Genomic DNA, 13170 nt, shown 5'->3' on the forward strand with positions numbered 1-13170 from the left:
CCAGGCCTTTGGGCATCTTGGGCTGGACCGGTTCTGGTCTATTCCGCGCAGGAGCATCACCACTGGCCAGTTCAGGAAACTCGTCTTCATCCTGGTGACGGAAACAGAGAAACCTTATATAACTATGAAGCTTCAGAAACAACTAAACAAAAACCCTCCTCCTAAACTCAGTGCTATGCTTAAATGTCCGTCTGGGGAAACGGACGCGTCTTCAATCCTGTCCTCACCGCAAAGTAGAGGGGTTCAGGAGTGAGCTCGGAGCCGGGGAGCTGAGGCGCAGGCTGCACTGTGCCCTGTTGGAGCCTCTTTGGTCCACACACACCCTTGTCTGGGCCAGCACCCATTGGGGAGCCGCGGCCCTGGTAGCCCACCTGGATATCCTGCAGAGCGCACACGCACACACACACACACACGCACACACACACACACACACACACACACACACACACACACACACACACACACACACACACACACACACACACACACACACACACACACACACACACACACTTAGACCAGCTGGAGAGACAACCAAAGGAGCTGCTGCCATCACACTGTGAGGGATCACAGCCATACATCATACCATGTAGATTCCAGTGGGGGAAAACTTTAGCTTCAGTGAGTAAAGGTCCGACCATGTATTGGTTCTACCTGTGCACTTAGCACAGGTGATCTCATCAATTAGCTGCTATACCTAGCAGAAGAGTTAATTAGAATCAGCTGGTTTAAATGAATAGTTGGCACAGATATACATAGATTTCTCGAAAACATGCGCGCGCATACAAGGGGCAGAAAGCACCATGAATAGCATGAAGCAGCTGCTCTCCGTGAAAAGATCCTAATCAATTTTAGTGCCAAAAACAGCACTATTCGAAATGACCATGGTTAGAGAATGTTCAGGCATGTAAAGTAATGCATTTGTTTGCCAGAAACCACCAAAACTGCCAAAACGACGATGTTATATAAATAATGAAAACGAATGACAAACTCAGACATAAGATGTAATCATCATTTAGACAACATGTGGCATACAGAAAATGCCGATTGTAGCTTACAGCAGCTGGTTATTAGGTTAACTTTATAACGTTCTGACCGGCCATCCGGCGTCTTCTGCCCCTTGGCTGCGCGCGCATCTAGTTTTGTTAGTAAACGGGAAATCTGTGTACGTATTTGGTAGGACTTTTACTCGATGAAGCTGGAGTTTTCCACCTCAGGTAGATTCCTATTTCTCATGTGCCATGGGTTCTTAAGTATTAAGGGCCGTTCACACCAAGAACGATAACGATAACGATAACTATAAATAAATATCGCTCTCGTTAATATGAATGACAACGTTCACACATGAACTATAACGATAACGACATGAAGAACGATATCGTTGTTGATCACTTTCAGAGCGATTTTGAGAACGATAAAAAGCTAACAGCCAATCAGAACCCATAATATTCTAGCCATCACATTCATTAACATGAGGAGAGACTTTTCTTATCGTTGGCCAGTGTGGACACTTTTATCGTTATGGTTATAGTTATCGTTATCGTTATAGTTCTTGGTGTGAACGGCCCTTTACATTGAATAAAGGCTAACTTATCGTTGGCCAGTGTGGACGCTTTTATCGTTATGGTTATAGTTATCGTTATCGTTATAGTTCTTGGTGTGAACGGCCCTTTACATTGAATAAAGGCTAACTAACTCCGTGTCCTAATTGTAAGCGACTGCGCCACCGCCGCGTTGCGCCGGATAGTTTGTGTCCACATTGTATCCGTTAACATTCTTTAATCTCTTTTAAACAGTGTATTTTATGCCTGACGTTTATTCCTGTTATGTGTATTTTATTATGTATTGTAAAGCACTTTGTGATTTTATCTGTGAAAAGCGCTATACAAATAAAGTACTTACTTACTTACTTACTTACTTAATGAACCTTTGTTACGTTGTGAAAAAGTTAATGTCAAGGCGACACGACGCGACTAAAATAGAAACGGACAGAGCGACAAAACAGGGTTGAAGAAGTCACGTAGCAAAGCAACTTGTCGCGTTCGGTCGCATCGCATTCAGTCAGGACATTCCAATTGAAAATACAGCAATAGAACTGATTTTGTCGCACGCATTCGGTCGCGTCGCTTGCAGTTAGGACACGGTGTAAGGCTCAGTTCCTAGTGAAAGCAGTGGTCAAATGCAGTAGTGTCTTGCCTGGGAGAAGCCCCTCAGCTCTGGTGGCTGGGCTGGTCTGTGGAAAGGAGAGCTCCGTTCTCCCCACGGCTTCTGGCTGGCCTGTGAGGCCACGTTCACCCAGCTCACAGCTGTCACACAAACACACACCGTCAGGGCGCCATGGACAACAAAGCAGCACTGTTACAACAGAAATTACGTCTGTAAAGTCAACAGCCTTACCTGTCATCACACCAGCTTCCACAGCCTGTGGAAAAATAAACACAGTGATGAAACGTGATGGAGAGTGGATTAACTCTGCCTGTCAGAGGAGAGTTAATATTTGATTGCATTTCTCAAACATATCTTGAAATATGCTGATCTTGGCATATGTGAGGGTCATCTGATGAATTAAATAGGGGGGATTATGAGGCATAAGGAAACAGCAGGCTCATTTCATAATCTCTTCCCCTTGAGAGGACACATGTCAAGGTCTACTGTACGTATGGAGCACCAGGTAGCATGGGCACCAGACTTCAGCCATTGTAAGAACTGGGGATAACATATCCAATAACAAATGAAGGCACTTCATTCAGTTTTTTTGTCTGTGTGTATCATGTGATGTGAAGATCTATTGATTAGGATCGGTGCTCATTGTGTGTATGTGAGCATGTGTCTGAGTGATGTGGTGAGTGAGTGTGTGTGTCTAAGTGATGTGGTGTGTGTGTGTGTGTGTGTGTGTGTGTGTGTGTGTGTGTGTGTGTGTGTGTGTGTGTGTGTGTGTGTGTGTGTGTGCGTGTGTGTACCAATGGTGCGGTTGCAGGGGGCTCGCTGGGCCGGGCGGTGGGCAGTAGGGGTGCAGCAGCTGCAGCAGCACTGGCGTGTGCGGCCGCCGCCGCCTGGTTGTGTTTGGGGCTGCAGTAGCCGCTGTCGCTGTCGATGTCGGCCTCGCTGGCGCCCTGCTCGCTGGAGGACTCGGCGGGGTGGGAGGGCCGGCGACGGCGTGGCTTGCTTTTCCACGACTGCGGGCTGCCACACTCCGGCACATTCCGTCCGCCTGCTTCGCCGGGGAAATCTGTTGAGAAGCCACAGCGGCGTATCATCAGTATCATTTCCTGCCTCACATCGTGCCAGACTGGAAGGACCGCATTCTTCCTGTGGCTTCACCTCCTCTGAGCTAAGCTGTCAACAGCGTCAGGAATTCACCAGAACAGGTTGCCCACTTTCTCCCTTGTGATGGTAAAAGCTTAAGCCTGAAACTCGTCACTGCAGAGAAGCACACACGATGGCATGTTTCCGTACCACAGCATGTGACCTAAGTGACACAGCTTACACAACATGCATTGTGTTGTTCATATCTCTTACAATGGCCTAGTGAATCATCTATCTATCCATCTGAGGCTAGAAGTGACAGGTCCAGTGTTAAGATCTCACAAAAGATGCTCTATCATGGAAAACACACCTGCATGGAACCACATGCCAAATTAATCTTACCAGTGCCACCAACATTTCAGTCACAACCTGTATAAGCATAAGTATATATACTCTTCTGATCACGTGAGGGAAATTCGGTCACTGAATTTATCCCAATCCGTGAATTAGTGAACACACAGTGAGGTGAAGCACACACTAACCTAGAGCATTGAGCTACCTGCTCAACAGCGGCACTCGGGGAGCATTGAGGGGTTAAGTGCCTTGCTCAAGGGCAATTCAGCCATGGATGTGGGAAAGCAGTGCTCAACCACTCCCCCCCCCCACATTTTTCCTACTGGTCGGAGATCGAACCGGCAACCTTCAGTTACAAGCTCGAAGCCCTAACCAGTAGGCCACGGCTGCCCCCCCATGACTTCCAACCAGGGCATGAAGTTAACTTTTTTGGCCACCAGCCATTGTGGCGGGTGGATTTTGAAATCCACCAGCCACTGTGTTCTGTTACCAGCCAAATTTTTTTGTGTCCAAAATACAAATGAACAAAATATACATAGCCTAAGCACAGCTCATTACTGGAGTAACGTGCAAAGCCTCTTTTGAATGGCATCAGTGTAGACAGACATATCAGTCAAGACAATCACCCGATCTTACATGGTGTTACAGTGTATCTCTGTAAACATTGTTGCGAGTCTCGTTTTAACAGTGTTTTTCAGTGTTTCGTTGTTTTATTGGCTACCCGCCAATGTGGCAGGTAGGTTGAAAGTTTCACCTGCCAATCACAAAAGTTACCCGCATTTGGCTAGTTGGCGGGTGCCAATTTCATGCCCTGCTTCCAACACAGCATCACAGTGTGTAAACACATTCATATCACACGTCGCTTCCTGCCATCTCGGCGAGTCTCTAGTGAAGCTCCATGCAGACACAGACGGACACAGGAACTTCCTGCTCATGTTGACCCCCATCAGTCTTACTGTGCGTTCAGACCAAAACCGTCAAAAGCGTCAAAGTCGCTGGTGAAGCTCATAGCCCGACGCTCAACCCAGTTCAGCGCCGAAAGCGTCAAAGCCATGACGTGAAACATTCGGACAAACCACAAGCGGCAATCCTGCGAGTTTGACATTCTGATTAGTTGACGCCGAACCGTGTCATAGCTAATTAGCATAAAGTTAACTGAGGCTCAACTTCTTTTTGACGCCCGAGAAGCTCATGAAGCCACGCTCACGCCCAGAGCGCTTTTGACGCCGGTAACGCCGACTCTTCATAGAAAATGAATGATTTCCGGCGCTCTTGCCGCTTTTGACGGTCTTGGTGTGAACGCACAGTTAGGCATGCAGTCAGCTTCCTGCCATCTCGGCGAGTCTCTAGTGAAGCTCCATGCAGACACAGACGGACACAGGAACTTCCTGCTCATGTTGACCCCCATCGGTCTCAGGCATGCGGTCAGCGGGCTCCTACCTGTCTGCTGCGCTGCGTCCACTAGCAGCACCGTCTTCGGCCTCCCGTCCGGCCCCGAGGCGCCCACCTCCTTCTGCACGGCCGCGTCGTGGCGCCGGGGGGGCATTCTCTTCCCTCTCACCGGCTGGAGCATGGGCTGCGGATAGACACAGAGAGCAAGCCTGGTATAGCTACAACTCTGTGCACAGTTCATGTTACTCAACATTTTGATACGTGACGTCAGCCTCCTCTCCTGCATTTATAGCTACAGTAATTTCCCGCATATAAGCCGCATTGTGTATAAGCCGCAGGACAGTGTTTTATGCAAGTTAAAAGAAACAAAACCATATTAACACCATATTAACTGCCCCCCTGTATTAACCTCATAGTGGAAGAAATTTAGCAAAATCAATGTATAAGCCGCGGCTAATAGTCGGGAAATTACGGTACTCTCCTCTTCAGGACTAAAAGAAAACATCGACGGCGTCTTACCTTAGGCAGAGCAGCGGTTCGGGTCATGCCTCTGCCTCTCTGGCCGGCCACCCCGAACGTCTGGCTAGGGGGCGGCAGGCGCTCGCTGCCGTCGGCAGAGACGGGGCTGACCACGCCGGGCTGGACCGGCCCTCCGTAGGGGGTGGGGAAGGGCTGGTAGAAGCCCATCATGGGGGGGCAGGGGGCCTGCATGATCTGGTAGTAGGCGTAGTCGTTGGAGACGGGGGGCTGCGGCGAGGACAGGATGGGGTAGGCCAGGTACGGCCCCCCCGCGGGGCTGGGGCTGGGCTGCTGCCAGCGCATGTCGTTGCTGTACATGGGGAGCTGCCTGCACACACACACACACACACACACAGGAGAGAGGACGCAGGGGGTCACACACACACACACACAAACACCTACAGTACCACCACGTTATGTGCTCAAACACATACATGAACATGAACATACAAGATTTCCTCCTAGTAAACTGCAATTACTATACTAATTTTCAGGCCTAATTTTCAGGTGGGTGTGTAAGGGGGATATCTTCATAGCACTGCAATGCAGACAGTGAGGTAAATTCATCAATGACAATCAAATTGTTCTCAAACACTTCCTACAAAGTTCATAACTTCTTATATAAAAAAAAAATTAAAAAAAAAGATGAGCCACCCATCCTGTCTTCTGAGTAGAATAATCATTGCATCAGATAATCATTCAAAAACGCATCATGGTGCATGACTTTAGACAGTGGTGACTCTCTGGGCCAGATAACGTGCCGCTGTGCTGATAAAAATCCGACAGACATTTTCACGGCCAGTGTTCTAAAGTGGGCATTTCCTGGTATTCAAACCGGAGAGGAAGGAAAGGGGAGGGCGGATGCGCTGAGGATATAACATATCACACCAAGAGCTCAGGCGACCTCCGAGCAGACTCCTCTCTCCACTGTGGAGCCCAGAGCCTTGCCATAACAAACTACAACCCAAGCTGACCGTGGCATTTTTCCAAGTAAACTATTGGATTCATCTGATGGCAATCTACATTGTCAAAGCCCAAAACCAAACAAACACAATCAAGTTTGGACTTCTGAGCTTGTGAATGAAAAAGGAATATGTTTACTTAGTATTTTATACTGGAAACAAAAGCTCTCGAGAAAGTTTAGATTTGTTGATGCTAGTGATTGAGCCTGTATAGGAACTGTAAGTTCCTCTGAGGAGATTTGACTAAGCATGCCATCTGTTTTCCTATGGCTGTCTACTTTCCATGAGCCCACCGGCTTACGTGCAAATAATTTCCCCTCAATGTTTGTCCTTTACAAAGAGATGGAGACAGAGTCAAGTTGTGAATGATCATTTTATAAAACAGACATAATCTGCTACTTGCACTATCACCATGGTGAAAAGTGGAGTGCTAGACACCAAACTGTGTGTCGTTAGTGGCGGGACCTTTACCTATTGGGCTGGTTCTCCTGGACAAAGGGATAGCAGGTGATCAGGTAGCTGGGGATGGGAGTGGGTTCGACTCCGCTGCCTCCTCCACCTCCCCCTCCACCCTCTCCGGACAGGCTCATGGTGACCAGGGCAGACTCAAGACCTTTCTTCTGGGGGATGAACGGCTCCACTTCGGCAGAAAGCTTCACATCCTAAGGCCAAGAACAGAACAGCAATGTCAAATCAGTCAAAATCACAACCTGATAGCAACGCGCCAGCTCTTTGGGAGATTAGCTTATTTGCCATCTACCACGGGGTTAGCAAAGGACACCTACCTTTCTCTTCCCTGTAGATACAATAACCCAGTCTGACACCATTAGCCTAGCTTAGCATAAGTCACTGGAAGTGGGTCACACCAGTTAGCTAATGGTTCCCTTTCAGGCGTGTTCCTTTAATGTTGCTTTAGGTAAGGTCATGGTCATTTAGATGAAGGACTAATCATGAACAAATATTACACTAACAGCAGGAGCAGCCTTGTTTGCATAGAGGCTATTTTTAGCAGGTGCTATCACAAGACAAGAAAGGTGTAGCAGATACACACAGAGTGGTCCACACAGGACAAGAGCACAAAGTGCTGAAGAATGATACAGCACTTAAGCAAATATTTCTGACAGATTCCTTTTCCTTTTCAGGGCATTCCTTCATGGTACTGAGAACAAAGCAACCAGTCTATAAAAGTTAATTTAGCTCTCACAGGTGAGAGAGTAAATACTACTGAAGTGACACATGTTTACAATGCGAGTGACACAAATGAATGCACCTTTTTCAGAGGGAAAAAAGTAACTGGATTGGGTCAGTTTTTCAAGTTGGACTGGACCCGAGCTCAAAAGTCAAACCCCTCCTCATTCTGTCCCTTCAGAGTTCAAGGCAGAAGAATGCCTTTTTTTATCCTGGTGACTGAGATTTCACCCCTCATTCATATCACACAAGTTCAATTCCAACCGTCTAAGGTAAGAACCTACAGTAGAATCAACTGTCAGAGCCCTACATGTTTTTCACAAGGGAATTTCTCACTTTCCAGAGACAGCGGGCTGAATAATTTAGAAGAATCTTACTCCCTGGCCCTGTTTGCTAGTCTGAATGAAGCAAGAGGAACAGCATTCTAATGGTCTGAAATTACGGCACACTTTAGAGTCAACAGGTGGAAATGAAGAGAAGACCAGAAATCACCAGTGAATCACTGCCAGCTAATCTCAAAAGTCAGAAGGAGACCTTTGCTCCCCTGGATATGGACGGTCTCTTGTGGCACAACGCTCATGTGACATATTAACAGCCATAAAAATGCTGTTGACATCAGGCCACACCAAATGTCGTACAGAACAGAGTAATCATTTACATAGCTACGTAACAGCAGGACAAAGACTAGAGACAAAACAATCCACATTCAGCTGCATCTCACGTCACTGTCAATAAGGTGGAGTCATCAAACACAACATGGGACTACTTTTAGAAAGAAGCCATATCAGACAACACCTAGGGGAAAACATTGCCCAATATACTGAGGAAAGACAGACGCATGGGAGAGACGTGAGCTGGGCCTCCACTGCCTTGATGTTTGCATGATGGTAATCAGTGCTTGGTTCTGCTTCCGTGTTCTGTCAACGCAAAGTTCCGTCAATCATGACTGTGTCGTCAGCAGTAAGATCCTGAGGCACAAAGCCACCCTACTCCACTGGACTGGAAACTGTGGCTGTATGAAAAGGTTAAATTTAGCCATCTATAGTTCATGAGTAAATCCACATAAACACTCTGACTTGACTGATCTGAAATAGTGTAGTCATTTTGTCCGTGTTAGTCAGCGTTGTTTCATCAGGATCATCAAGTTTTTCAAGAAGTGAAAATATTGGTCATCCAAAAATGTATTTTTCCAACATGAAATTCTAAACAACCCTCAGTACCAATTCAAACAAATCCCCCCTTGGGGATCAATAAAGTATCTATCTATCTATCTATCTATCTATCTATCTATCTAATGATAAATCATACATTCTATAAAGTCATCAACAGCGGTATGTTGATATAATAATACTGCGTAAGGTTTAAGCTATAGGCTACATCAAGAGAGCCATCTACACCAGTTAGCATATTAGATATTCAGGCTCACATTCTTGAGAACATACTGTACCATGAGCACGGCATTGAACATTTTAGGAATGAAATCATATACTTGTCCGCAAGTACCAATTAGTGTGTTTGAAGCTCAACTATAACTCAGCTAACCAGACTGTGCTTTGCGTTTACTGTCTAATTCTATGGAAACACTTTCCTTACATTGTCAGCTAAACAGCAGACAAAATGCTGAGCTGGTTCAGACGGCACAGCTGTTTAAGTGAGCTGTTCACCATGTCATATGGGCCATGCCTGAGGAAGGGCTCGGCCTGGAATGCCACAGGTGTTGATACCATTTAATGAGTTTGGGCCCAGAATAGTGCGCTGACTTTTTTCACCTCACTTTCTATCCATCTAGTATGAACTGGAAAGTGAACTAGAAACTGAACGTTTTTTCAACTTTTTTTTCCAACATTGACATGGGCCGGATGCTTCATTTCACTGGTGTGCATTATTCAATTCCTATTATAGATCTACGCAAAGTTTGAACGAGCCTTCAACTCACTTCACATTTGCTGAACATTCATGATCGAACAATGTGGTAGAAGCAGAAACCAGATTTTCATTAGCCCTGCCATTCTGGGGTGAAAGGGCAGCAAGAAGCCTAAACGGGGTCAGAGAGGCAGCCCTAATGGGCTAGCAGCACCGAAGAGGGTGTGGTGAAACTACAGTGGTGCGAGCTGCAGAGACTCAGCAGATCTAATCAGACAGGATGGTAAGCCACTGAAACAAAGATTCAGGGCTAGCCCACCACTAACACTGCTGATCTGTATCAACCTACAGCTGAGTTGACCGGGTTCAAAATACAAAAGGACGTTTTTTCCCCAACAGCTACTGTGAATGCATAATGCATCTATAATTCAAACTATATACAGGCAGTCATTGTTCACTAGCGCTATAGTCTGTGGGTAGCACTGTCTCAGCCTTTGGGCCCCAACAACTGGACTGTGTGCAGAGCTATTGGACTTGCAACAGCCATGGATCAAATTCTATCCATCCTGGGCTGAAAATATGAAATAACATTATTATGGAATAACCGCTCCTCTCCATGCAACTCCAGAGTTGAGAATGCGATGGGGACGAGCTCCCAAAAGGCCAAATGCAAATGCATTAAGATAAGATGGCGAGAGGAAACAAAAACTCATTAATCACTAGGAATCGAATGCTTCATTTTTAAAGCTGCAGTGCCGTTTGAAGGCATTGTTAAAAGGAAAGAGGTGGCCTCAGGATTAAGCACAGCGTTAAGCTAAGCATTCTAAGGTCGCTAACAGAAGGTAAGCTAATTACATAATATGTAGGCCTATGGGTGAGACATGATTAGCGCCAGAGAGGCCTCCTATGCGCTGCTAAAAAACATTTAGGCCCTTGTGTCTCCTCCAAAAGGTGTGCATGTGTTGCAGTGAGACCGACTGAAAAAGAGGGCATTCTTCAACATCAGAGAGAATGAATAAGAAGAATGCCTTTGATTTGTCCCCATTCTTCATTCAGAGCGAGCGTTAGGCTTTTGATTGTTTGAGGCTGTGGTGCAGGGCCAGTCCGTGTCTGGGTGCAAAGGGCTGATTGTCAGGGTGGCACTGAAGTCAGCCCCAGATGTGCAGGGGGGGGGGGGGAGCGGAGTGGACACTGATGTGGAGATGAGGGTGGGCGATTTGCCATTTGTCTTTCCAGCCCTTTGTCTCTCCATCATTGTTTCAACTTTCTCATCAGAACAGAGGATCTCTTGTTCTTGTACAGTATAGTGACCGTAGGAATATACAGCGAGGTGGGACAAAATGAACATGAAGGCAGGCGGAGAGAGAGAGAGAGAGAGAGAAGGGGAGGGAGCATGTGCTCCAAATTAAAAAAATAATATGGAACTCACAAGCACAGGAATTCAGACCATCTCAAACTCCATCACTTTCCACAGAACAACACACATAGATAGATGCATTACAGATTGTAAATCATGTCTTGCAAACAATGAAATATTTGACTTACAGAAATCAGCTAATCATGTTTATGCAACAACACTATTAAAATCATTATTCAAGTATACCCTATTAACCCGCTCCTAATCATGACACAATGACAATGACAACTCTTAACTGATATAACTTCACCAGATGTATTGCTCTGTGAGTTAACGGCAACAAGCTGTATGTAAAGCCGAAACAGTCAGTTTACTCTACTGATAGATAGGTAACGTGTATGTTATGTTCACTATCAGACCGTTCTGTAAATTAGTAAATTAGCTAGTTTGCTAACCCGATGCTATTTATTTTCAAGCAGCTAAGTTAGCCACTCCTGAGTGAGTAACACTACTGTTTCGCTAGCTAGCTAATGATAGTCACTGTACGTTAACTGTACAAGAAGAGTTCACTGCAATGTGAATATTTGTTCTAACCAGACGAATTAACGTTATATTTAGCCGTAATATATCAAGTAAGGAAAATACTAATACTGTCTGACGTCAACTAGTCAGCCAACTTTATCACAAGCTCATAGCATAATACCACTGTACCAATTTGAGGGCATAACGTTACCTACCTATGCAAAACTTAGCTGGCTAGCCAGAAAACATTAACGTTAGCTTTTCAAATTAACTAAATGTTGACATTCGATGATTAGATCCATTCATATACCCTATTCAATACATTTTGTATATTATTAGCTAGAAAAGGACAACGTGAATATACAACATTTTGAAAACACATACGTGGAAACACTAATAAATGCAGCCATAGCCTATCAGACGCTTCAGTGACAGAAGCTAGTTTGCTAACGTTAGCTGGGTTTCCAATTCCTCTCTCATACCACAGAGGCGAACAGGATCCCATTTGTAGTAGCTTACAGTTACAAGCCATATTCAGGTTAACAGTATTACATAATCTTGCTGGTATGTTTTCAGGCCTAATTAAACATCCAAATGTCATTTGTTTTTGCCTGTCAATTACAGTCACCCACTGACGTTAATGTTACCGCAGAACGGATATTATGTTAGCTAACGTAGCTAACCACAGCTAGGAAAAGGCAACTACTTTTGCACCCTAGCTTATAAATACATTTACCTTGCTGTCACTTGTGTCCATGTCGGTCACCGAAACTGTGATGGACCCACATTGATTATGTTGTGGATGTCAGGATGTCTTTGCCGTTAATTTCATCATTGTTTATACTGGGCTACTAAGGGAAAACACACCCCATCGGCGAAGTAGTAAATGTTGAAGCCTCACTGTTGCTAGCTGCTCTTCATTGGACCGTCGCAGTTCAACGTAAAGTGGGAGTCATCTGGAACGGAAGCCGTGCAGGGTCAACCCCTATGATTACCAGGCCAACAAGTAGGCTAGGGTACATCATGTAACCTATCTTTAGCCTCTGTGTTTATGATCATACATTTAACAGCGGAAAGTACGTTATCTATGTCATATAACTTACCAATGAATTACGATTTTCAGTATTGGACTCTCTTCAGTTTCCAGTCAGCTTCCATTTTCTAAAAAGGTTCACGTATGAAAGAGCTATTTGCCATAAACTGGTCAGACCAGAACTTTCCAAATGTTACCCAGTTTCCTTGAGACATTGCCTCACACTCTGAAATGCAGTCATTCAGGAACTCCAGCATCTCCAAGCATCCAGGTGTTAAATTGCAAAGCAGTAGTCAACTTGTTGTGCTTTTCCAGTCATGTCAAAGAAACAGCATTAGATTACTGTAGTTGCCATTTTTAAAACCTCACTGACTGATGTCAATCTGGCACATCTGGCCTCTAAAGAGAGTTTCATGGCCCCAAACACAGTTATACAGTAATGCTACCAATAATCATATAATCTGGAATGAAGCAGGTCTGCAGTCCATTTCAAAGTGATATAGGCCTACTGGAGCTGTGGTAGTTATAGCCTAGGTCTTATAAAGTTTCCAGTACAAGCATGTAATATTGACCCTCGTTAAAAAAAGAGATATATTACAAGCCCCACACAATGACTGAATTAAAGTACTTGTCTTTTTTGAGATGCATTGGCCTGATTTTTGACCAGCAGTGACATGGTTAAGGAGGAATGTGCTCAGTCTTAAGCAGTTTGACTACTATACTAGCCTACTGTA

The 13170-nt window shown here is 45.3% G+C and overlaps 1 protein-coding gene across 2 annotated transcripts in view; it reads right to left on the bottom strand.

Moving 5' to 3' along the window:
* secisbp2l (SECIS binding protein 2-like) overlaps positions 1-12598 on the bottom strand; it is a 22410-nt gene extending 9812 nt beyond the window's left edge. Inside the window, exons 1-10 of one of the 2 annotated variants that reach the window (XM_062548627.1) lie at positions 12507-12598; positions 12140-12359; positions 6945-7135; positions 5512-5839; positions 5041-5218; positions 2961-3229; positions 2398-2422; positions 2197-2306; positions 228-380; positions 2-91 (exon numbers count right to left, since the gene is read on the bottom strand). In XM_062548627.1, the coding sequence (XP_062404611.1) occupies positions 2-91; positions 228-380; positions 2197-2306; positions 2398-2422; positions 2961-3229; positions 5041-5218; positions 5512-5839; positions 6945-7135; positions 12140-12160 (1365 nt within the window). In that variant the 5' untranslated portion in view covers positions 12161-12359; positions 12507-12598. The remainder of the gene's footprint in view (position 1; positions 92-227; positions 381-2196; positions 2307-2397; positions 2423-2960; positions 3230-5040; positions 5219-5511; positions 5840-6944; positions 7136-12139; positions 12360-12506) is intronic. The other variant, XM_062548628.1, reaches the window with a different exon arrangement.
* Between the last annotated feature and the right edge of the window lie 572 nt (positions 12599-13170).

This window comes from Sardina pilchardus, chromosome 11 (assembly GCF_963854185.1).
Source record: "Sardina pilchardus chromosome 11, fSarPil1.1, whole genome shotgun sequence".
Taxonomy (NCBI): Eukaryota; Metazoa; Chordata; class Actinopteri; order Clupeiformes; family Clupeidae; genus Sardina; species Sardina pilchardus.